Source organism: Falco cherrug, chromosome 6 (assembly GCF_023634085.1).
Source record: "Falco cherrug isolate bFalChe1 chromosome 6, bFalChe1.pri, whole genome shotgun sequence".
Classification (NCBI taxonomy): Eukaryota; Metazoa; Chordata; class Aves; order Falconiformes; family Falconidae; genus Falco; species Falco cherrug.
Window position 1 is genome coordinate 4,593,834 of NC_073702.1, and position 23,504 is coordinate 4,617,337.

Genomic DNA, 23,504 nt, shown 5'->3' on the forward strand with positions numbered 1-23,504 from the left:
ACCTGCAGCACTACTGTAAGTTTAGAATACTTTGAGTTTATAGGCATTCTCTGTATATCAAGCTTTCTCAAAAATAAGGTTCTAAAATATTCTGTTGTTTTGCTTCACTGACTGTACAGATGGCAGAATTTGGCATGGCTTTCCTAACCTGTGAAAAGAGTGACAGTTGGAGATAGGCTTAAGTGTTCATACTTCGGGTTTAATTCCAGTGGTCTGATCAGTAATAGTACAATCTAATTCTTTATTTTTGCAGCTTTTATTTATCTGTGAGAAAGGAAGCAGAAACAAAGCTGGTAGATGGAACTGGCCACAGACCTCACTACAGCCTCCGTACACTTTGCAGGGCACTGAGATTTGCAGCATCTAATCCATGTAGCAGCATACCACGCTCACTGTATGAGGTGACTACCTATGTTTGGGTTTGTTTCACTACAAAGACTGTTTGGGTATAGGATGATGATTCTCTTCTAAGTCCGGTATTGAACAGAAATGATTCCTTAATATTGTTTTTTTCCCCTAATAATTTTTCATTTTATCACTGAAAATAATCCTCCTTCTTAGGGCTTCTGTTTGAGTTTCCTGACACAGCTTGACAGAGGTTCTCACCCAATTGTTCAAAAGCTAATTTGCCAACATATAGTCTCTGGCAACATCAAAAGCCTTCTCAAGCAGGTAGGTAACTAAGCCTGTATAGAACTGTTTATTATTCAGAGTAGAATTTATTTTGAGTTGTCCTCTTTGCCTTTTTCCTTGACATTTCCTTCTTTTAATCTTGTTTTTCATGTTACAAAGATAAGAACTAGGAAAAAAAAAAAGTAATAGTTCCTTTGTAATGTTTTACTTCTGCTTGAAATGCCCATATGTTAGCTAGTTTGTTAATTTGAAATTATATGGAAGTCTGAATAATTACAGCATTATGAATGTGGGCAGCTTAATACAGTACCTGCAACTGTAAATCTTTCACAGACTTTGAGGAGCTTCCACAGGCTTTTTATTTTTAGACTGAATGCAGGACATACGGATACAAAGTAAACATCCGTGCTTTGTCTCTAATGGGAAAGGAAGGATCTTGCTAAGTGCTGGAAGCCCAGCATGAGTTTGCAGAGGGGACTGGACAGGTGGGAGGAGGAAGCCAGTTGTAAGAGACAGGTATTTGTTTCAAAATAAAACACTTCATATTAGAAAATGTGTATGAATATAAAAAGATAGAAGCTGATTTCCTGCTTGAAAGCATACTTCAAAATTCAGTGCTAGGACTCTTGAGACATTTTTATTTTCCTGGCACTGGCAAAGATTCTTGCTTCATGACCTTGAAATAATCTGGTCAGGCTTTTTTGTAATTTGCATTCTGGGACAAGGGGACAGTGCTTACCGCAGGAGTGTTCAGGGATTAATTTAAAATGGCTTCTTACAGAGTATGTTGCAGTGGTGTAATAGTAGTTGTCTTCATTAGCAAATTAAAACTCATTTATATAATCTGTTATTTCTGTCATGTCTCCTTAGCAAATACCAAAACCCCAAAGAGGGAGTTTTATACTAATAGAAGGATACTGGATTTCAGCTGGAGATAAAGAACCTACTGTAGATGAGATGTATGTGCTAACCCCTTCAGTTAAGCTTAATCTGAAAGACATTGCCAGAGTTGTGTCTGCAGGGTAAGTTGGTTTGAACTTTTCTATTAAAAAACTAAATTAAAGATGTTTATTTGGGCCTCAGGTGTTGCTGTCTGTCTAGCCTTTATTGTTTGGCATGAGTACCTATTTTCCCTCTACAGTTAAATTTTCATTATACAGTGACTTGAATTCATACCTGTTATTTCTTGTCTCTTTAAACAGTCTTACTGCCATCCTAGTTTTATTTAAATGATAATCTAGAAATTTGTAGTTAGAATAACCTGTTTATTTCACACTGCTATGTAAAACTTGCCGTGGGTAGCAGTTAGCACTTGGGAGTAAAGTTACTCATGTTCCCCTGTTAGCATATGATCTTGGATACTCCAAAGTTTGGTGATGTAGATCTGTGAAAGTTGCAAACAATGTTGATATCTTGTATATTGGAAAGATATGACTTGTGCTTCTAAACCACTACTTTGGTTACCCTTTTTAGGACTCATCCAGTACTGATTCAAGGCGACACCTCTGTTGGTAAGACCAGTTTAATTCGCTGGTTGGCTGCTGCTACTGGGAATCATTGTGTAAGGATTAACAATCATGAGCATACTGACATCCAGGAATATATTGGCTGTTATACATCAGATGCCTCTGGGAAGTTGGTATTTAAGGAAGGTGAGTGGGCATAATTACATTTACTCCAAATTCCTGTCTCACTCCACTGTTTTTTCCTTTCTGCTTAACTTGTCTGGTTTATTACAATAGAGAAATGGCCTGTCATAAAGTTAGTAGTTACATATTATGAAGATCACTTACGTGAATTTCAGTGGATTCTTAGGAGTTCATGTTTGTCTCATCATACTTGTCCTATTGGACATGAAGAAGATAATTCAACAATTTAAACAATACTGTTGCTTCCATCTCTGGATTAGATTTTATACTGAGTAAAACTGGTTGCTGAAAGTCTGAATGCATACTTCTGTTGCATTTAGTTTCTTAGATTTTTATCTAGGACTTTTTCTGTTCCTTCCAAGGCATTCTTATAGATGCAATGAGAAAGGGTTACTGGATTATTCTAGATGAATTGAATTTGGCTCCCACTGATGTTCTGGAGGCTCTCAACCGTTTGTTGGATGATAACAGGGAGCTGTTCATTACTGAAACCCAGGAAGTTGTCAAAGCTCACCCTCGCTTCATGCTGTTTGCTACACAAAATCCTCCGGGACTCTATGGTGGCAGAAAGGTCTGTATAATCTCTTCCTTTGAGTAGCTATGGCTCTAGGGAATTAATCCTTCTTGTACATAGAAGTCTGATGTGAAAACTTTCTGATGTGTAGCACAGCATTAACATGAAACTGTCAAGAGGTAGAAGTTGAGGTGGCTGTGGACTAACTTTCAAAACAGCTAGGTTCTGTTTACATTGGCTATTCGTTTTGCAGATACCAATTTCTAGTTAATTCTTAGTAGCTGAGATTTAAGTGCTTTACTGAGCTGGAGTTCATGTATATTACATTTGACTTGGCATTTCTGGCTCAAGAGCACCGGCAAAGAGATTTGATTTAGGCTGTTGGTGTCCGTTTTGATTGGTTTTGGCTGGAACAGTTGATTTTCTTCATAGTGACTGGTATGGTGCTATGTTTTGGATTTGTGACCAAAATGGTCAATAGCACGGGGATGCCTTAGTTATTGCTGAGCAGTGCTTGCACAGAGTCAAGACCTTTTCTGCTTCTCACCCCACCCCACCAGTGAGCTGGCTGGTGGTGCACAAGGAGCTGGGAGGGGGCACAGCTGGGACAGCAGACCCCAGCTGACCAAAGGGATGTGCCATACCATATGACATAGTGCTCAGCAATACAAATTAGGGGAGGAGGAGGAAGAGGGGGATGTTCAGTCTTTGTTTCCCCAAATAACCATTGCGCCTGATGAAGCCTTGATTGCCTGGAAATGGCTGAACACCTGCCTACTGATGGGAAGTGGTGAATGAATTCCTTGTTTTGCTTTGCTTGTGTACACACCTTTTGCTTTACCTACGGAACTGTCTTTATCTCAAACCACAAATTCTCTCACCTTTACTTTTCTGATTCTCTCTCCCATCGCATTGTAGGGGGAGTGAGCAAAGTGGCTGTTCTGTTTGGTGCTTAGATGGTGCTTAACTTTCTTTCAATGTTCATGTGTATGTGCTAATTTATATGCTATGGCACTATCCTTATTTTCTTTGGATGTGCAGGGGAAGATACATGACATGAGGAATATCAAAGGAAAAAGTTCAAGCAATAGTATGTTCTCATATTTTAGGTTTTGTCCAGAGCCTTCAGAAATCGTTTTGTGGAGCTGCATTTTGATGAACTGCCAAGCTCTGAACTGGAAACAATCCTGTACAAGCGATGCAGTTTGCCACCTTCTTATTGCAGCAAGCTTGTCAAAGTCATGTTAGACCTGCAAGTATGAGAGTCTCTCTTCTTTTTGTAGAAGACATGCAAACATATTTCAGCACAAAGCGGTAGAAATTCCTTTGGAGAGGCAAGGTGTTGCTAGCTGGCAGATACTTAAAAACCTAAACCATAACTGATGGAAGAGGACCCACCAAAGTACTTAGTTCACTGGTTAAGGCAGAGAATAGAGAAGGTGTTGTCAGATTTGTGAGACTGCTAGCAGAAAAAAAAAAAAATTACTAACCAAAGGCCTTGGAATTTGATGTGTAGAATAATCCCTTACTCTGGATGCAAAGTATGGTATTGAATTTGTAGCTGTCTTTGGCTCATGCTAAATTTGGTATTGTGTTTAAGCAATAATTTTGGATGTGTTCTGACATTCCTGTGTGTAACAGGCATTTAACCCTCAGTATGTAGCTACATACTATCTTGTATTTAAAAGCGATTGCAGCAACACAAACCAGACCATGCTTCAAAGTGCTAATACGTATTTTGGTGTAGAACCTAATCTTTTGCTTGGATTTTATTTTCTTCCAGGTACCTATTTTCTTCTTAGTTTTTTTAATTTATTTTTATAATATTTTGTTCCTGGGTACCTATCAAATACCTGCTTAAAGGTAGTTTTGAGTTAGGGAGTCATGACTGTACAATTATTTTTTTTTTTTCCATACAGTTTGTTTGAATAGTGTCACAGCAAAGATTAGCTTTGCTCTAAGTATTTAGACAGGTTCATGAAAAAATGGCTCATGTTTTGTTCTTATGACAGTCTTACCGCAGAGGTTCAACGGTGTTTGCTGGGAAGCATGGGTTCATTACCCTGCGGGATCTGTTTCGTTGGGCTGAAAGGTACAGATTGGCAGAACAGCTGGAAAAGGACTATGACTGGCTTCAGCACTTAGCAAATGATGGTGAGCCCTGCTACATCAGGTTAAAGTGTCTGTAAATTGCTTTCTAACCCCAGTTCTTAAGTATAAATTTTTGTTGCTGATTAACCACTGATTAGTAATTGCTTTCTTCCTCTGTTATATAGGTTTTATGCTTCTGGCAGGCAGAGTCAGGAAGCAAGAGGAGGTAGATGTTATTCAGAGGGTCCTTGAAAAACACTTCAAGAAAACACTGCATCCTGAGTGTCTTTTCTCAGGGGAAAGCGTCAAAAAGCTACTGGGTGAGTTTCTTAGAAGGACCACGCTGGTAGTTCCCTAGATGTGATGGAAGCTGATGGATTGCTTTGTGTCCTGCAGATAAATCCTCCACACAGATGTCAGTGATGGACAGAGATTTTAACCATATTGTTTGGACTCAAGGGATGAGAAGACTTGCCATTTTGGTGGGACGAGCCCTGGAGTTTGGCGAACCCGTACTGCTGGTGGGAGACACTGGGTAACCTTAACTTTCATTATGTAGTTCCTTTTAGTGCTGCACCAGCCACTGAGTCGGACACAAAATGGTTGTGTGGGCTTCAGTGCTGCTTTACCTGGGATAGTTCAGCCTCTGTCTAGGCAGACTTGCAAGTTTTTCAGTTCCCTATTGAGGAGAAGCAATTACATCTACATCAGCAGAAATCTTGAAGGGGATTATCTGCATTATGTATAACTACGTAGAAATTATACAGAAAGTAGTAAAAATGGAAAGAGCTGACTTCTGTCACCGCTTTTCACAAGATGCCCTGTAGAGTCTCACTGTGCCTCGCTGGAGAGACTGCTTTTGGGGAATCTTGATACTTGTGTGTTTCAGAGCACCTTCACTTTACATGTAGGAAGGCTATATTCAAGCTCTTAAAACTACTTCACCCCTCCCCCACTGCTTCATATGCTGTAAAGGAGATTGTGGAAGTCGATGGTGTCTGCTCCTATGCTGGTTATAAATCTGGAGAGTTATTTTTTGTAGGAGAGAAGGGAAGAAAAATGCAGGAAAAGCGAGTAAAATTATTTAGGTAATAAATGAGAACTCTAGATACTCAGCAGTTTATATCCTCAGACTTAGGCTCGGTCTAGACATGTAGCATCTCCAGTTTAGTGCAGTGTTAGGCTAGTTGAGTACCTGTGGGGGCAAGCTGAAATAAGTTTGACTTTAAACCTGCAGAAATCCATCAATGCAGATACTGATTTAAATTTTATTAAAGGCATCTTGCCCAACTTGGCAACAGTAGTTGTGCCAAAAATGACTTCACTTCGCATACATTTCTTTCAAGGAAAGGAGCAGAAGGAAATCTGCATGCTAGTCCTTGCTGCATAGGTCTTCAACAAAAGTATGAATCCTGTCCAAAGTGAGCTGATTGGTTTGGGTTTTTTTATTCTTCCCTTTCAATTAAATTACTTTGCAGGTGTGGTAAAACGACCATTTGTCAGATCTTTGCAGCATTAACAAATCAGAAGCTATACTCCGTGAACTGTCACTTGCACATGGAGACGTCAGACTTCCTGGGAGGACTGCGACCAGTCAGACAGAGGTCAAAAGACCAGGTTTGTCTTGCATAGATAGCAGTTTGGATGGTGTGACAATGGAAGCAAAAAGTAGCAATTACTAATGACTTTTGGCTTCCTTTTCCATTTCTTAGGAGGAATCTGATGGTTCTAGACTCTTTGAGTGGTGTGATGGACCCCTTGTTTTAGCAATGAAGGAGGAGGGTTTTTTTCTCCTTGATGAGATTTCCTTAGCGGATGATTCTGTACTAGAGCGACTTAACAGGTATGTCTTAAATGTGTGAGTATTAAGTATCCTCAGTGTGTCTATTCATTATACAGTGTGAACAGGGTAAATCTACCTTCTTTTACGCAGATTTGTTTCCTGGCCTGGGGGAGCTGCTGTCTTCATTGTTGTAGGCCTTGCTGGAAGGGAGAATGACCCAAATAACTCTGGCCTTATTCGTATTTCAACTTCTGTGCCAGTTTCCTTTGGTTTTCTGGTTGTCATCTGACAGAGGTGCTAGCTTTAATCACAGTAATTAATTAGACAATTTGTGCTGTGTGCAATTTTAGTTACAGCTGGGGGAAAAGATAGTAAGTTAAGACAAGATGAAACTTCCTTGTCTTACCTGCCTTGATGTCTTAACATACCTGGAAAAATGAAAGGGACTTCAACTGAAAAGCAGATGTGTATATGTTTGCTTGACATATACTGGTACGCTGAATCATTGGGTTTAAATGCTTTGGTTGGTGCCATTACTTTCCATTTGGCCTTATAGTGCTGCTGCAGACTGCTCTGCGCTCAAATTGCTGTATTTGTTTCATCGACAAAGATAAGATGAAAGTGTTTCCTTTATTCGGTAGCTCAAGTCCCTGGATAAAGAAATTAAGAACATAAACCCAAGTTCGGTTGAAACAGTTTAAACAGTATTTGAAGACAGTTTACAGCATTAGTCAAATTGGAAACTAAAAGTAAAATCTCCAATTTACCATCTGTAATATTCATATTTTCAGCCTGTCAGTGAGCTCTTGAAAATGATGCATCTTATCAAATCCCAGAAACAATGTCTAGTTTTTTTCCCCTCCTTTGTGTGTGTAAAAATAAAAATTAAAAAATCCAAACCAAAAACCAAATTTCATGTCATTATCTCTTTGTAGCAGTATCCCTCATTTTAGTCTTTTCCATTGCCCATTATATTGAGATGACTAGAAGCTTTATTTTTCTACCATATCCAGACCCTCTCTGTTACAAGCTGGGATTGTTTCATTGTGTTATTGCATCTATCTTTCATAAAGTTCAGTTAAAGTTTATTTTGGCAGTGATACTAAGCAGTGTCTTTCTAAACAGATAATAGCTCAAACTTTCACAGCTTTCAGCATACAGTGAAGTACAGCTAATAAACCAAACAAAATCCCCCCAAAGCACAGAAACCTAGTAGAATGCTTCTCAGATGTATAATCTGTCACCTTGAAGACTGGCTCATTGTGCAGATCTCTTTATCTAGCTCCTATGAATGTACATTTTGCCATTGCTTTTGTAAAGAGATCTGTGAGGTATGTACTTTATTGTAGAGGAATGAAGGCAGGTTAATTATCATTGATAACATACAGCTGTGGGCTGGCTTCAGGGGCGGTGGGTTGGCCGATGTAGACAAGGTGCAGCTGTGGCTGGTTCTGTGAAGTGGTTGGGCAGCCACGGAAGAGAGAGCAGCTGAGGAAGAGGGAGAAGCAGAGAGGGCGTGCCCTGGATGAGGAGAGACTAGGAGAAGGCAGCAGAGGGACTGGCATGAAGAGTGTGCTGGTATGTGATGGTAAAAGGCCTTGTTGCAGCTGGCTAGTTTGGAGAGTGCTGCAACACTTTATTAGGTAAGGTTTTTTTGACAGATCATTTGAGCTGAACCTTATTGACAGGATTGGGTAGAGTTTCCTTCTGAACAATATCAGAAGTGTTCTCATTTGGGGAGGATGAACAGATTTAAAAAAATTATTATTTTGAATTTTTATATGACTTCTGCCCAATTCATGTGATTTTCATTTTTAAGTGACGTTTTGAAGTGTGAAATGAAATTTAAAACATTTTTTTAACCTTCTCTAGTGTTCTTGAAGCTGAAAAGACATTGGTACTTGCTGAAAAAGGTGGTCAAGATGATGAGGAAAATGAGGTAGAGCTGTTAGTTGCAGGAAAGAAATTCCGTATCCTTGCAACCATGAACCCAGGAGGTGACTTTGGGAAAAAAGAGGTAAATGTCAAAGCAACTGGAAATACAGCCTGTATCTTCTGGTCATGTTGACTGTTTAGTGATTTGGAGGTGCAATGCAAAAATGTGTCATGCCAGTTCTGGCCTCCGGTGCTTCCTAGGAGGTATCTGCTTCCTTGCTGTAGAGGAGGATCAGGATGTATCTGGTTTTCGTCACTTTTGTGTGCTGACGTTTTGACAACACTAAGTCGATGCTCAGCAGAAAGTCAGAAAACTTCAGGCCTCTAAATACTCCAGGTAGACTTGGTATGTAGAATACTTCAAGTACAGGAACTGTGGCTCAGGAAGCAAGAAAATCCAACTCTAACGTGAGTCTGGAGTAGTGTGAAGTTGTGTAATAGATTATTCTCTGTAATACTGTTCAGAAAGTGACGGAAGTCATCTTGTAATTTTCAGTGGGTATGAACATCACATCCCCAAAGACCTTTCTCATTAAATGAGGAAATCTGTTTCTGAAGTTCAGCTTTAAGTAACTTAGGACAGACTGGGGGGAGGGGGACCCAACAAAATAAACTTTTAAGCAGTGTTGAGAGCTAGGACTAAAAAAAGGAATTATAAGCTCTTCTACTCAAAAGAAGATGGATACTCCATTTACAGTGGTTTCTACAGTACAGAACAACTCATTGTAAAGCCATGTGTTTAAAGGGGATTTATTTCTGCATTATGTTTACACTAATGTTTTTTTGCTTGACTAATTCAGCCAGAGGAAAAGAGGAATTACAGAAGCGAGTTCCAATTGAAGGCAAATTTCCGTGTGGTAGTTTGCTTCTTGTATGCAAAGGGACATTGTGTAGCTATTGCTTGATATGTGATGTCCTAGAATGAAATGGAGCTTTGGTCCTTGCAAACCAGCTCCGTTTCTTCCCATATTCTTTTCAACTTTCTTCATCTTTTATTTCCTGGATTGATGCCAATACTAGGAATCTTAAAATCCACATTCTCTCAAAGATTGTGTTACAGAGTGACCTTGGCAATATTAGAAGGAAAGGTCTAGATTGGTAATTTTATTTATTGTTTGCAAGTACTAGGGCTACAAGGCTATCGGTTAACTGCAACCTTATGTAATATGCTGTCATGTAACTTCAACTGCTATGTCATTCTGCTCATTTGCAGCTTTCTCCTGCATTGCGCAACAGATTTACAGAAATATGGTGTCCGCAAAGCAATGGCCGTGATGATTTGATACAGATTGTAAAACACAATCTTCATCCAGGGTTGTCACTGAGCGGAATAAACCATCGAGGTGGGTATTTCTCCTTGTATTGGTATTCAAACATTGTTAAAAAACAAATTAGTATGGAGGCTGCTGAAATTTTCTCAGAATTTACACCTGTGTGTCCCCTTTTTCAATAAGTACATTTCTGTCTGAGGACAGTTATGAAATAGTTCGGACTTTGTTCTTCCCTCATTGTGTATGTTGTTACACGGCTAGCCAGAAGTAAGTTCAAGGCTGTATTTGCTTCACTGTCCAGGTAGTTGAATTATCCCCAGCCCTTCAGTGCCCATTCTTTGTTTCCATGTAAGGTGTTGAAAGAACTGACACTTCATTTTCTGCCAGCAGCTTCACTGTTAGTTTTAAATTCAAGTAACAAGACAGAATCAAGTGACTAATACTATCTGTAATGACAGCACAGGTATGGACTAACTCTTTGGTTATCCTGCCTGTTAGGACATGGAGTACCCATCCACGTTGCTCAGGCATATGACAGCTATGTCTACTTTATTGATGCTTTTTATGCAACACTGTAGTAGGTGTGACCAACAAAATTATGTGGTAGCTCCATTGATTTTTTTGGGGGTTTGTTTTTTTACTCTTTTCAGGGGCAGACATAGCAGAGCTCATGATGGACTTTGTTGAATGGCTAACTAATCAAGAGTTTGGTCGCCAGTGTATTCTCAGTGTGCGAGACGTTTTGTCCTGGGTTAAGTTTATGAATGTCATGGTAGAGAATGAAGAGTCAACTTCTGCCAAGGAATATAGCATTCTTTACATATCTCCAATGATGTCTTTTGTCCATGCTGCATGTCTGGTATACATTGATGGGATAGGATCAGGTAAGTCTTCAGTGCTCATCTGGTAGCAGAAAAGATGAAGGTATATATTTGTATTAATATTTTTTAGTAGAATGCGATAAAATGCTTTTGGGGCAGCATGGAACTTTTCCAAGAGTTGTTTATGCTTCTATTTAACAATATCCTGTACTTGTATGCCTTTTTTGTGTTTCAGTAGCAACAGTTTGAGTAATCCAGCAAGCTTAAGTAAATTAGAGGTAGTCATAATAATTCGAAAGCTAGCACACAAATTAAGAAAGCTTGTGTTTTTTATTGAGTTTTCTGAGCTGATATGGTACTTAATCACATGACCACGTGTTATTCTCTCTCCCATCCCACATGTCAGCATCTGGATACTAGCCTGTATCGTGCATAGCTCAGAATGCATCTTTCAATGTCCGGTCACGGGCCCAGCTGATAAATAGGAGATAGGAGTGGCGAAAAAAGCGAAAAAACCACAAGAAATGCAGGGAAAGAAGGCCTGGAGCAACTATGGCAAGGGGTCAGGATGGTAGTGATGGTAGAATAAAGGGGTTTGGAAATAAGGTGTCCTTAATTATTGCACACAGAAAAATTTGTCCATGTTAAATGTTACTGGAAGCACTGGCAAGTAGAATCCCTAACATGAAATACAAACCTGTGTGCACAAAAATGGCATCTGTGAAGGAACTGAGTTTCTTAGTCATAAGATACATGTGCCTAGTTACGTTTGTGAAGCACTTTTAACTTTTCTAATTACAGGTACAACATCCTGCTCAGCTGATACGGCTTTATTAGCTCGTGAAAAATGCCTGACATTCTTACATGACAAAATGAGTCAATTCCTTGAGCTGACTGATTATCAGAAGAATGAACTGAAGATTTATGACCGAACAAAGGAGAAAGAGTTTGTGTGGATGGATGACTTTATGGGAATCCACCCCTTTTTTATTCCAAGAGGCAAGAGACTTTGTGGGAGTGGGACATTTATTCTGTGGGTTTTATTCCCAATAGTTCTGTTATCCACTAGGTCTAAGTAGGGTACCTGAGCAATCATGGTACAATCTATAGTTTGTTTTCAGGCCTTAGAAAAAAAGCCTTTTCTGCCTCCAAGTATGTTGGTTGCAATTGGGTCACGTTTATTAAGAAGGCACATGTTAATTGCTTTCTTTGACTTTTTAAAATTACTGGTTAATGGTCTAGTTTTGGTAGGCTTCTTGGTGTAATAAAGCTTCTTTAATTCTGAGCTGTAATTTTCTGTCACTTCGCATGGTTAGAATGGCTGCTAACTTCCACTAACTAAAGCTACAGCTCATCCTGGCCCTTCTGTAAAGCATGGGAAGCAGGAGTCCTGCATACAGTGCTAAACAGAATGAAGACTAGAGCCCTGCCTTGCTGTAGCCTCTCAAAGATAAACTGCAATTTGTGCAAAATTTAGTCCCTCATGTCACAAATTGGTGCAAATGGAACTACCAAAATACTGCTTTCTACCCTCAAAATACAGTGACAGGACTAAGTCATCACTACAAAGTGATGACTGAGCTTTCTAGTTGAGCTGGTTGGGTTTTAATACATAGAACTATATGTTCCTAATGCTGTATTAATCATTCAGCTTTGAACATTTTTTTTATATCCGTGGGTTATGTGAGTCGTGCATAAAATTGTACAAGGTAATGCTTCTTTGTAAATTGCTTAGTTTCCCCTCTGCTACTAAACAGGTATCAAGATGTGTAAGATAAAGTGGTGATTAATATCTTGTATACTTGAGCAATGCTGTATTACAGAATTTGCAGAGTGATGTCCCAGTGAGCTGTGCCGGCTGCAATTTGGCAGACTAGCTCTGTACTCTCTCCTTGCTGTATGTCATAGTAGCAGTAAAGGAAGTACATGCCTAGCGCCACGTTTCAATTAAAGCAGTCTTCCTTCACAGAGTTAGCAGTGTATGGAGCAGATTAATATGTTGTTCTATAACATGACTGAATTGTATCCCTCAGTGCCAAATTTTCAAAAGCCGCTTTTGAGTTTTATGTCCACATATCTGAAGCACAAGTACAGATGTATGATTTTTTCTGTGATAGATCTCTAGTTTAGATCATGAAGCAGGAAGTGTCCAAGTATCATGGCAAAATAAATCGTATATTCATATGCTTTTACAAAATTCAACAAAAGCATGTGGAGATGGGCTGAGACACAACTGCGGGTCAAACAGAAAGTATGTGCTCCGTCTGTGAGAATGGGGTACAAGCTTGATCTCCGTTGCTTGTTGCAATGAGATCAGTGATTAACAGACAGAACAGTTTCATTCAGAAGCACGCTGTCAGCAGCTCCAGCGTAAACATTTGGTTTAATTGTTTTCTGGTTTACCTTTCCTTTGTTCTAGGCCCTCTTCTTCAAAGGAGCAACATTACAGACTATGCTCTAAATGCTGGGACTACAGCAGTGAACGCACAAAGACTGTTAAGAGCCCTACAGCTTAACAAACCTATTTTATTGGAGGGGTCACCAGGAGTGGGCAAGACTAGTCTAGTTGCTGCCCTGGCAAAAGCCTCGGGAAACTGTCTTGTTCGAATCAACCTGTCTGAGCAAACGGTAGAATAAAATGTCTTTGTAACTTAGTTTTTATGGCAGGGGGGAGATTTTGTTTAACTTAAAAAGCATAGTTCTTTTTAAATTTGACACTGAGTCTGAAATGTCATTTTTTCCTTCCTGCTCTCAAGATAAAACTAGATGGGAAGGGGGAACCAGAAAAAGCAGTGAGCTTCTTTGAGCGAATACCAATTACCAGTTTTTTCTGTTCTTTTCAAGTGAAGACGTGTATCTGTGTCTCCTGTGGTTTTTCTTGGCTTCTGTAAAGTGACTTGGAAACTGTTTTAAGGCTTTTTAGTTTTTCTGTTCTAATTTAGTTTTTTGGTGTTAAAAACAGTGACTAGCTGGTCACTGGAGTCCTATCATAGAAAACCTTTTAGCATCCAGCAAGTTCTGATTTTTTTTTTAAATAGAGGGAAAATGTACGTATGGGAAGGGGAGGAAGAAAATGTGAAGTAAAGTTAACAAAGGCTGTTTATGAACCTTTGCGAAGTTTTGTAATCCCACCCTTCCTCTCCCCTGTTCTCTTTTCCCAAAGGATGTAACAGACTTGTTTGGGACAGACTTGCCTGTTGAAGGTGGGAAGGGAGGAGAATTTGCCTGGCGTGATGGACCACTACTAGCAGCATTAAAGGCTGGACACTGGATTGTATTGGATGAGGTAAATTCAAGTTTGAGGTAAAAATAAAATGGAATGTTCTGGAAGAGCAAAGGGGGTGATTTGCCATGTAGGATAAATACCTTCATGGGCTGATGGCTGAAATAAATTTTGCTTACTTTTAGTTATGTGCATCTAGTGCCACATTGAAAGCAATAGTTCTGCTTAAAAGAAAAATAATCTCCAAGTCCCTCTGCCCATTGGCCCTCTGTGGAGGGAGTGTAAAAGACTGGTTTTGAGTAGACCTCTTTTAGACACAGGAACAAGGATCGAATCCCAGCATAAATTCCTGCAGAAAAGCAAGGATAGATTTAATTTACATTTGAGAGTTTTTGGGAAGCACGTCAGCAGAAGTTTTGATACACATGCTCTTATATAGATATAATTTCACTGAAATAGGAGGGGGTTTGCTGGTGCTAATACACTAGGTACAGATTTAATTATGATGAAGAGTTCCGTTTTGCCACCACAGGTTTGTTCCTGTACCATGTAGCAAGTGCTTTCAAGCATACGCACGCACATAGCTCGCTTCTTGGCAGCATGCATTCTGATTATTGCAGAGTGCAAAATCTTAAATTCTTTATCTGTTTTTATACCTTTTTTTTTCCTGTTATGGAGAATACCACATTAAACAACCATTATATTTAAATAACCCAGACTTCCTTCGTTTAAAAAAACAAGCAAACAAAACACTGAATGTCACAGATCTGTGAACATAAGTTCAGAAGAAACTTCTTGAACGTGCAGATTTTACAGTGGAGAATTGTTCTGTTATCATGGTGAAAATATATTTTCAGAGAGCAAGTGCACATTAGGAAAAGTGTTAGTTGCTTCAGTGTAGTAACAGTCTAGCTGGATGTAATAACATATGACTGCTAGAACAGCAAAGAAGTTGCATCATACCTTCTGAGTATCCCAGACTGTTAAACTAGAGATTATGCCAAAGTATTTTGTGGAGCATTAATGTTATATCCTTATTTCTTTCCTCAGTTGAACCTGGCTTCTCAGTCTGTGTTAGAGGGGCTCAATGCATGCTTTGACCACAGAGCAGAGATTTATGTTCCAGAATTGGGAATGAATTTTCACGTACAGCACAAGATGACTAAGATTTTTGGATGCCAGAATCCTTACAGACAAGGAGGTGGAAGAAAGGGTCTGCCCAAGTCCTTTCTTAATAGATTTACACAGGCAAGCTTATTTTTTTGGTTTAAACTATGTCACGAATCCTGTCTTGTAGTTTTCTGACTGTATCAACGCTTGGCATGCTCTTGAATCTACAGGTGTATGTTGATCCACTGTCTGCAGAGGATATGGAGTTTATTGGGAATACGCTGTTTCCTGCTATTGATAAAAGTATTATTGCTAACATGGTTGCTTTCAATAACAAGGTAAATATATATCTTAATTTCTTTTGTGTAGAAATTGGCAGAAGGCAGTAAGATTTTAAAAATTAAATCTAATGTTATATTTCCAAGCATTTTTACGGAGAAGTATGTGGGTAAAAAAGCAGAATGGAAGTATATGCAGAAGAAAGTAAAGGAGACACCACTGAAACCCACCTGAACTCTTGTACCGCTACAGTCAGATACTTGGTTGATAACTGAAGAAGCATTACTTTTCACAGAAGATAAAATAAATTAATAAATAAAGGCTTTGTTCCACAAAAGGTGGAAAAATTTATGGTTTGTTAGCTTGAAGTGAGTTGAGAAAATGATGTTTTTCCACACATATAGATTATTTTTGAAGCACAAACAGAATGAGCTGTATCTGAACTGAAATGTGTATTTTTGTTCCTGGTCTGAATTCTTAATCTGCTCTTTATTATGGCATGTTGTTTGTGAAAGCAGCATCTGACTTTTACAGAAGCAGAAGCTTGTAAGTATATGTGGCATTCTTCTGGAACACTGAGACCAATAAAGGAAGGCCTTTCCTGATAGGATTTGCCCATAGCAAAGGGTTCAGAGATGCTTGGATCTAAAATTTTGCTAATTCAAAAGGTTTTCAACCAGCATTAACTGCAAGGCATCAACTTAATCTGCTATTTTGTGGCTTAGATGCTGCCATTTTGAGCAAAGTGCTGAATATAAAATTCACAGTAAGAATTTTATTGATGGTCGTGCTTCTGAAATTACATTTAATCTTCATGTCATGAAACAAAAAAACCCGGTAGTAATATTAAGTGAAGGTAGTATTCCGTGGCTTTATGTAAAATCTTTTGTGGCAGTATCTTACAGAATATTCATTTATAGTGTGCAATCTGAGCATTGAGAGAGTTAGTAATAGACAAATTAAATTTAGCTTTGATTCCTGATGTTTTCAGAAAGTGAATACAGCTTGCTCTTTCTGTTATCCTCTGTCTTGTAAGCAGTGCCAAAGGCAGAAGTTCAGTTGAATTTTAAAAACAATATATTTGAAGACCAGCACTTGGGCAGAATAAAAGATGGTTGTTTTTTTTAAAATGCTACTTTTTCCAGATTGACAAAGAAGTAATGACTGAAAAAAAGTGGGGACAGAAAGGAGGACCCTGGGAGTTCAACTTACGTGATCTTTTCCGCTGGTGCCAGCTTATGCTTGTTGACCAGTCACCAGGATGTTATGATCCAGGCCAGCATGTTTTTTTGGTGTATGGAGAAAGAATGAGAACCAGGAAAGACAAAGAAAAGGTGAGCCATGTGGTATTCTTCCTTGCTCTTCAGATTGTCAGGAAGTATTTCTAGAAATCCAAGTGTAAACTTTAAGATGCCTTGAAATTCATTCATAGACATTACCTCTTACAAAACAAAAACAGGTAGGTTTCGGGTTTTGAAGTGTCACACAGGTACCTGCTCCTCTTGTCATTTAAAATACCAGTTTGATTACCTACTAGTATAAAAGTAGAAAGCTGAGATAAATGAAGGCAAGCAGAATAACAGAGGACTTAGAGCAAAACACAGCATATTCTTGTGTGATTCTGCATTAATAATGTTCTCATAGAAGTGGCACGGGTTGCATGCATATTTGTGAGGAAAGAAGACAGCAGAGAAGAGAAATAGCACTGAGATATGGAGAGATTCTTAAATTTATGGTTAAAAAGCGTTTGTGTCAGTATGGTAAATAAAAATAATGTCCTTTAATTCTGCTCTTCCCTGCCAGTGTTGTTAAATTGTTCTGGCTTGGATTTCTTTTATTGACTTTAATTTATCTGTCAGTTCTTTCATCTGCCTGTCAGATGGCTCCCCTCGTTCTGTTAAACTCACTGCTTAAGGTTGCTCTTACAAAACACACTCACCGCAGTTGTTATTCCACCTTTGCTACCCACTTATCCCTCTCTTGCTTAGAAATCCTTTGCTTGTGTTTCATTTCACAACATTTACATGGTATTAAACTAAAAGTCAATCAAATTGCAAGACTGAAGTTACCGACTATATGTGATTGGATATTTGTCTCACAGGCATACTTTCCCCTTCCCTGTAGTATTACAATTTTTGTGTGTTATCAAAGAGCTTATTTATGGAGTGACTTACTTCCCGGTATTTTGGTAAAGAGAAACATTACTTAGAGTACTTCGAGTCACAGGAAAGCATGGTTAATGAAGGAGTTGCTGTGGGTAGCTCACACTCACTTTACTTGCTTGCTGCACTTTGAATGAAATGCCACTTGAGTTTAAACTGTGTTAGTTACCATCACACAGCTGTGGGGCTGAGAGGAAAGGCTATTTTGTAAGTAAATCTTTAGAAGAATGGATAACTTAACTGACAAGTCTCTTTTTTGCTCTTTCAATTCTTTTAGGTTATATCTACGTTTAGAGACATTTTTGGTGAGGAAGCTGCTGTGTATACAGGAACCAGAGAGTTTCACATCACTCCATATAATGTTCAGGTAAACTGACAAGAGTTTTTGAGAGTTGAAAGAGAAGGAAGTGACTGGCATAGCGAAATCCCCTTTGCCTCTTGAAGTACTCACCCATTTGTGTCTCATCCATTCCAGATCGGTTATTCAGTTCTTTCTCGTGGCAACTATATTCATCGTCCTGGCAGAAATCTCTCACTTCTGCATCATTCACTGCAGTCGCTCGAGTCCATAATGAAATGTGTGCACATGAGCTGGATGGTAATCCTGGTGGGCCCAGCAGCTGTCGGCAAAACCAGTATTGTTGAGCTGCTGGCCCATCTGACTGGTCATCGACTAAAAATCATGGCAATGAACAGTGCGATGGATACAACTGAACTCCTGGGTGGATTTGAACAGGTAAATACTGTGTTGGTAGTGTGGCTGTAATTTCTTCTTCCTACCTGCAAATCTTAGTGTTTAAGCACCAAGTGGAGCCTTAGGCACCACAGTCTTCCGGACAAACTAACTCTAATGGCATGTTTGCAGGTTGATATCAATAGGCCATGGCAGCGCCTTTTGGAAAAAGTGGAGAATGCTGTGAGCACACTAGTAAGGGACAGTCTCCTGCTGACAGAAATTTGTGCAGATGATGCTGAACTTGTGCTGCGTGCTTGGAGCAATTTCATCCTGAATTACAAACCCAAATCTCTGGGTGAAGGAGGTAGAAGTGTTACAACTGAATTAGTGAGCAAACTGGAGGGAATACTTGTACTTACCCAGCGACTAAACAACAAAATAAACTCTTACTCAAAGGCAGGTATGTATGGTGGGCAATTTGAAGTGACGCTATAATGTTCCTTTGGAGAAAATGAAAGAAATAATAAATCTGCAATGCAAGGGAGTTGTAGGGGTTTTTTTGTGCTACTTCATAGCTTCTGAAAAAGTTACATTGATGGTGGCTCTTCAGGTTTATTTTTTGTGTAGTTACACCTGCTAGTGATCAGTAGTTGATACTGAAATTCTCCTGTACTGAACTACTCAACATAGGATGCTATAAAGCTCTTACCTTGTATTCCTAAGAAAGGGTATTTGGATATTCTATTCTTGCATTTGTTCTCTGAAGCACTGATCAGCTGAGCATTACAGCTGTCAGGAGAATAATGTATGGGTTGTTTTTTCTTCTTTCCCTTTTTTCTTTTTATATCGTTGTCTAAAGTATGATGTTAATACCCATCAAACTTCATCTGATGGGGGACAAGCATTGGAGAGAAGTGTCAGTCTAGTTTATATTTCTCTGTGCTTGCAAACCCTCACTGTCCTCATGGATTTTGCCTGTGGGAAGCTACTTGAAGAGTTGGAGCCTCTGCTGTTACGTTCCCTTAAAAAGTGGGAAGCACGTATGCTTGTTAACAAAATAACTATTTTTCTTGAATGGAGCAGGCAGCTACCTCAGTAATGTACGTCTTCGTGTAAAATACACTTCCTTTCAGAGTTTGCTCACCTGGTAGAAGAGTTTCGCCGTTTCAAGCTGCAGCAGGCCCATGCTGCTGACCACAACAGCCATGGCACTTTTGAGTGGGTGGATGGGATGTTGGTTCAGGCCCTGCAGTCTGGAGACTGGCTGTTGATGGACAATGTTAACTTCTGCAAGTAAGAGATTTTAGTGGCTTTGTTTCACTGAGAAAATCCCTTGGCCTCCCTAATTTATTTTGCTTTTTACTGTATGGTTCACAACTGAATGTTTTTGCGTTTGATAACAACACACGGGAGCAGTAACTTTTTCTGGAAGTGTGTCTTGCTTCTCAGACAGCTTAGCAGGTGATAGTTTTCCTGTTGTCTTCTGTCGTAATTAGCTGTTTGGCTTTTTGCTTAAGAACGGTACCATTTTGATTTCAGATCAGAAAGGGATTGAATTGTTACCTTTTTATAACCATAAACATTTCTTTTGATTATAGCCCTTCTGTGCTGGACCGCTTGAATGCTTTACTTGAACCAGGAGGAATTCTTACCATGAGTGAGAGAGGTGTGATAGATGGCACAATTCCTACAATAGCTCCTCATCCAAACTTCAGGTGCTTTGCATTTCTGCTTTTTTTTTCCTTCTTTCCTTTTTTTCGCTTTTTTTTTACCTTATTTTTCCTCCTACTAAATAGCAGATTAGAAAAAAGTCAGCAGTGAGCCAGTCTTGCTATTTTGTATGCTGTTCAGTTTGCCATGTAATGCAGTGACACTGGCAAGGAAGAAAACTACACTGTGATGAGCATATGTTAGAGAGCTTGAGAGACTTGGCTTTGTATCCCTTTTGCAACACAGGCTATTACACTGGAAAATTCATACCAGTATATCTCTGCCTTGATTCTCCATTTCTAATTTAGGATTTCAGCATTTCCTTGTCTCACTGTAATGGAGTTGACAATACATGTGTTGAAGATGGCAAAGTATTCAGATATGTTGGTGATGAAAACTGGTATATGGACATAATAATTTTCTTCCCGGCTTTTTCCATCCCATTCATAAATTTGAGTTTCCTGCAGTGACAGAATTTAAAAAAACCCCAAAATAACAACAACAAAAAACCAAACCAAAACAAAAAAAACACCAACCAGACAGTCTGTATTCTCTCAGATCTGAAGTGGTTTCTGGGGAAGATGGGAGGAGTACATACAGATTATTCTGTATAATTCCTACCTTTTATAATTTCATGAAAAGAATATTGGGGCTGATGTGCTCTGGTTCCTCTGAATTGGAAACAAGGTCTTCGACTTTCTAGTAACCTTTTTTTGCTGCATTGTATCTTGGAAGTTTTTTTCTCTCCTTGCTTTTATGAGATGTCTACTGATAGGATTAACTAGTTGGGTGTTGGATACTTTTCGTTTCTAAATAGCACAGATTTATCTGAAGCTGTTGCTAAGACTTTTAATGGTGGTCTTTAGAGCTCAGAGGCATATTTTAACTTTTTTTTTTAAGTAGGTAAATGATAAAATAAACATAGTTCAGATGTAATTGAGTTAAAAATCATGCAATGGATCTGTGGCTAATTTCGAAGTATAATTATTCATACAGATTTCTCATTTAAATCCAGTAGATGTCTCTGTCTTTCTAGATATCAGTATCCCCATTTTTATGAAGATGAACTTAATTTATGAAGAGTGGTTTAAAGCCCTAAGTTACATCTTAAGAATGTAGGTCCCTTCGAACTGAACTATTCTATTCTAATGTCTGTCAGGCTTTTCCTTTCCATGGATCCTGCACATGGGGAAATATCCAGAGCCATGCGAAATCGTGGGGTTGAAATTTACGTTCCTGGGGAGAATGATGGAAATGTATTGGATGATCTGGATTTGAAGTTACTCCTGCATGGTTTGGGTTTAGTGGGAAATAGCATCTGTGATGCACTTATGGCTGTGCATTCAGAAACCAAGGCAGCGATAGCAGGTAAGAAGAGTCTGTTCAATATTTATTAACTTAGGCTCATTACATATGTTTGTATTAACTCTTTTAATATTAAACTTGGTTATTTTATTACATTATGTCCTATTATATGTAAATGCATAGTATAGTATAATTAGGTAGTTTTGGGTTGGGTTTTGTGTTCTCAGAAAGTAGGCCCAAATCATGAAAGGATGGTAACTTGAGCACTCTGTAAGGAGACCTCAGACACCTGCAAGTGTCAGTTGTCTGTTGCTATAGGGAAGGCAATATATTCTAAATGAAAATCAGTGAAATAGAGGGTTTGCACAAGGCCTATTCAAGTTGTTCTTTGGGGCAAGACGACACTGAATTTTGTTTATCTTGGCTACTTGAGGTCTTACTTTGAGCTGGTCACCTATTATTTACAGTCTTGTCAGATTTTTTTGTTAACCCTGGGAAGAACCCACTCAATTTTCAGGACACAGTAGGATTCATTTGTTTTGGATCTTCGTCAGGGTCTAAACTAGTGTTTGTTCTCAGAGAGTGTTGACAACTACTAAACGTTCATATCGTCCTATATGCTCTGTGTCTTTCAGGTTCTGTGTCATCTTTGTCACCTTTGCTTCAGGCTGCTGTGCTAATTGTGCAGCAGGTACAAAGAGGCCTTGGGTTAGCAAAGTCTTTTTACAGAGCCTGTTGGGAAGTTTATGGCCGCTCACAGCAACTGCAGGTTAACCAAAAGGTAAAAGTCTGGCGTTTGAAAGCTTTTCTTACATCATCTAGATAAATGACAGATACCACTTCATGAGGCTAGTTTTGAGTTTCTCTGTTTCCTAAGTACCTGAGCAAGAGGTTGATGAAGATGGTGCTCTGAGAGATGATCCAAAAAATTTTAAATGTCCTCTCGGGCATCTGTCAGGTGATGAAGAGCAGAGGGGTTAAGTGGCATTGGGGCATTTTCTATATCTTTTAGATTCTGAGCCTTTTTTGGCTCCAGTGAAAGCAGTAATGTTCTGCATATAACTTACTCTGTAACAGATCTGTTGAAGCTCCAGAAGTTGGGGTTTTTGGTATTGCATGGTGAAGTACAGTGAATTTCAGATGTCACCTGTATTCTGTGACATGTTTTTTCAGCCTGGTGGCATGCTGCTGGAGACAGAGGTCAAATGAGCAAGAGTTGTATAAAGACTGGGATGTGCTTATTGAGATATTCCCTGAGGGATAAATACAGTTTGTCAGACATTTTGTAGATAGTGGCTCACTTCTGCAGCATAAGGGATCCAGAGTGGGACTCTGAGGCTTACTTGTTTTTTGACAGCTTCAGCTGAGACTTTGGGATACTAATACTGGTGAAACTATAGCTTGAAACACTGACATATGGAGATAACATATTATACAGTTTAAAACAGGAAGTGAATATTGCTATTTCACTCATGGTTGGAGTGTTTTGGTACTTCTGTAGGTTATATAGCATTTGTAGAACGTTTGGTTTGTAGTGATTTCATAATAAATACATGTAATTAAAGAGTTCCCTGAGCTATTTTATACTTGAATATATGTTTCATTATGATTCTGAACTGCTTTTTGGTTGGTTGTTGTAGCTTGTGTTAGAATTGGTTACGAAGCATGCTTCATCTCTGGCTTCCTCTGAAACTTGGGGTGACTCCTTGCTAGCAGTGGGACTGTGGCCAGACTCCTTACCTACAGGCCTGTTTGCAGCTGAAGACTCGCTTCTTTCCACAGTCCAGAGTGATGCACAGGTCCTAATGTATTGTGTGAATAGACTAAACCTTAAAAACTGCAGGTAGGCAAGAAACATTTTGTGTTTAATAAATGAGTAAGAAACAAGATATGCATGAACTACTGGTGGCATGTCGTTGTTCCCTGCAAAACTTTGTCCTGAGCAAATTGTGTGGGTAGAGACTGTGGTCATCCACACTCTGTAACTGAGGCTCCTGTTACGTTTCCATGCAACCACTACAAATACAAGTTTAATTAGCGTTTTATTCTTCAGTCCAAAATGCTTGACTCTAGTCAATCTTTAGTCAGTACCTATGACCCATTTTAAGTTGTTAGGAGTAGGGATTTAGCAGAAAACGTGAAGGCAAACAGTGGGTTTACAAGGCAATAAGAGGCCCAAAAATCTGTTCCTTCAGTTTCCTTCTGAGCTTTAAAAAAAAAAATTTCACTGGTTTTAAATATACTAATGATCCTCAGTCCTTCCTGCTTTAACGTAAACAATTATTCCTCAGTTATTTAGGTCCAGTAGCTTCAGGTGATAAAACAAATCTCCTTCAAACAGA

General features: G+C 39.0%; 1 protein-coding gene across 1 annotated transcript in view; it reads left to right on the forward strand.

The window, feature by feature from the left end:
- The window catches only part of MDN1 (midasin AAA ATPase 1), a 103,863-nt gene that overhangs the window by 30,215 nt on the left and 50,144 nt on the right, over window positions 1–23,504 (forward strand). The window contains exons 21-48 of the mRNA XM_055713446.1: window positions 254–401; window positions 562–672; window positions 1,504–1,655; window positions 2,107–2,285; window positions 2,645–2,853; window positions 3,906–4,052; window positions 4,809–4,950; window positions 5,073–5,207; window positions 5,284–5,422; window positions 6,366–6,504; window positions 6,600–6,730; window positions 8,543–8,687; window positions 9,819–9,948; window positions 10,527–10,760; window positions 11,499–11,696; window positions 13,117–13,325; window positions 13,861–13,983; window positions 14,971–15,168; window positions 15,261–15,368; window positions 16,455–16,643; window positions 17,749–17,838; window positions 17,947–18,207; window positions 18,337–18,607; window positions 19,281–19,440; window positions 19,746–19,862; window positions 21,017–21,225; window positions 21,798–21,943; window positions 22,803–23,005. Of these exons, the coding sequence (XP_055569421.1) occupies window positions 254–401; window positions 562–672; window positions 1,504–1,655; window positions 2,107–2,285; window positions 2,645–2,853; window positions 3,906–4,052; window positions 4,809–4,950; window positions 5,073–5,207; window positions 5,284–5,422; window positions 6,366–6,504; window positions 6,600–6,730; window positions 8,543–8,687; window positions 9,819–9,948; window positions 10,527–10,760; window positions 11,499–11,696; window positions 13,117–13,325; window positions 13,861–13,983; window positions 14,971–15,168; window positions 15,261–15,368; window positions 16,455–16,643; window positions 17,749–17,838; window positions 17,947–18,207; window positions 18,337–18,607; window positions 19,281–19,440; window positions 19,746–19,862; window positions 21,017–21,225; window positions 21,798–21,943; window positions 22,803–23,005 (4,623 nt within the window). The remainder of the gene's footprint in view (window positions 1–253; window positions 402–561; window positions 673–1,503; window positions 1,656–2,106; window positions 2,286–2,644; window positions 2,854–3,905; window positions 4,053–4,808; window positions 4,951–5,072; window positions 5,208–5,283; window positions 5,423–6,365; window positions 6,505–6,599; window positions 6,731–8,542; window positions 8,688–9,818; window positions 9,949–10,526; window positions 10,761–11,498; window positions 11,697–13,116; window positions 13,326–13,860; window positions 13,984–14,970; window positions 15,169–15,260; window positions 15,369–16,454; window positions 16,644–17,748; window positions 17,839–17,946; window positions 18,208–18,336; window positions 18,608–19,280; window positions 19,441–19,745; window positions 19,863–21,016; window positions 21,226–21,797; window positions 21,944–22,802; window positions 23,006–23,504) is intronic.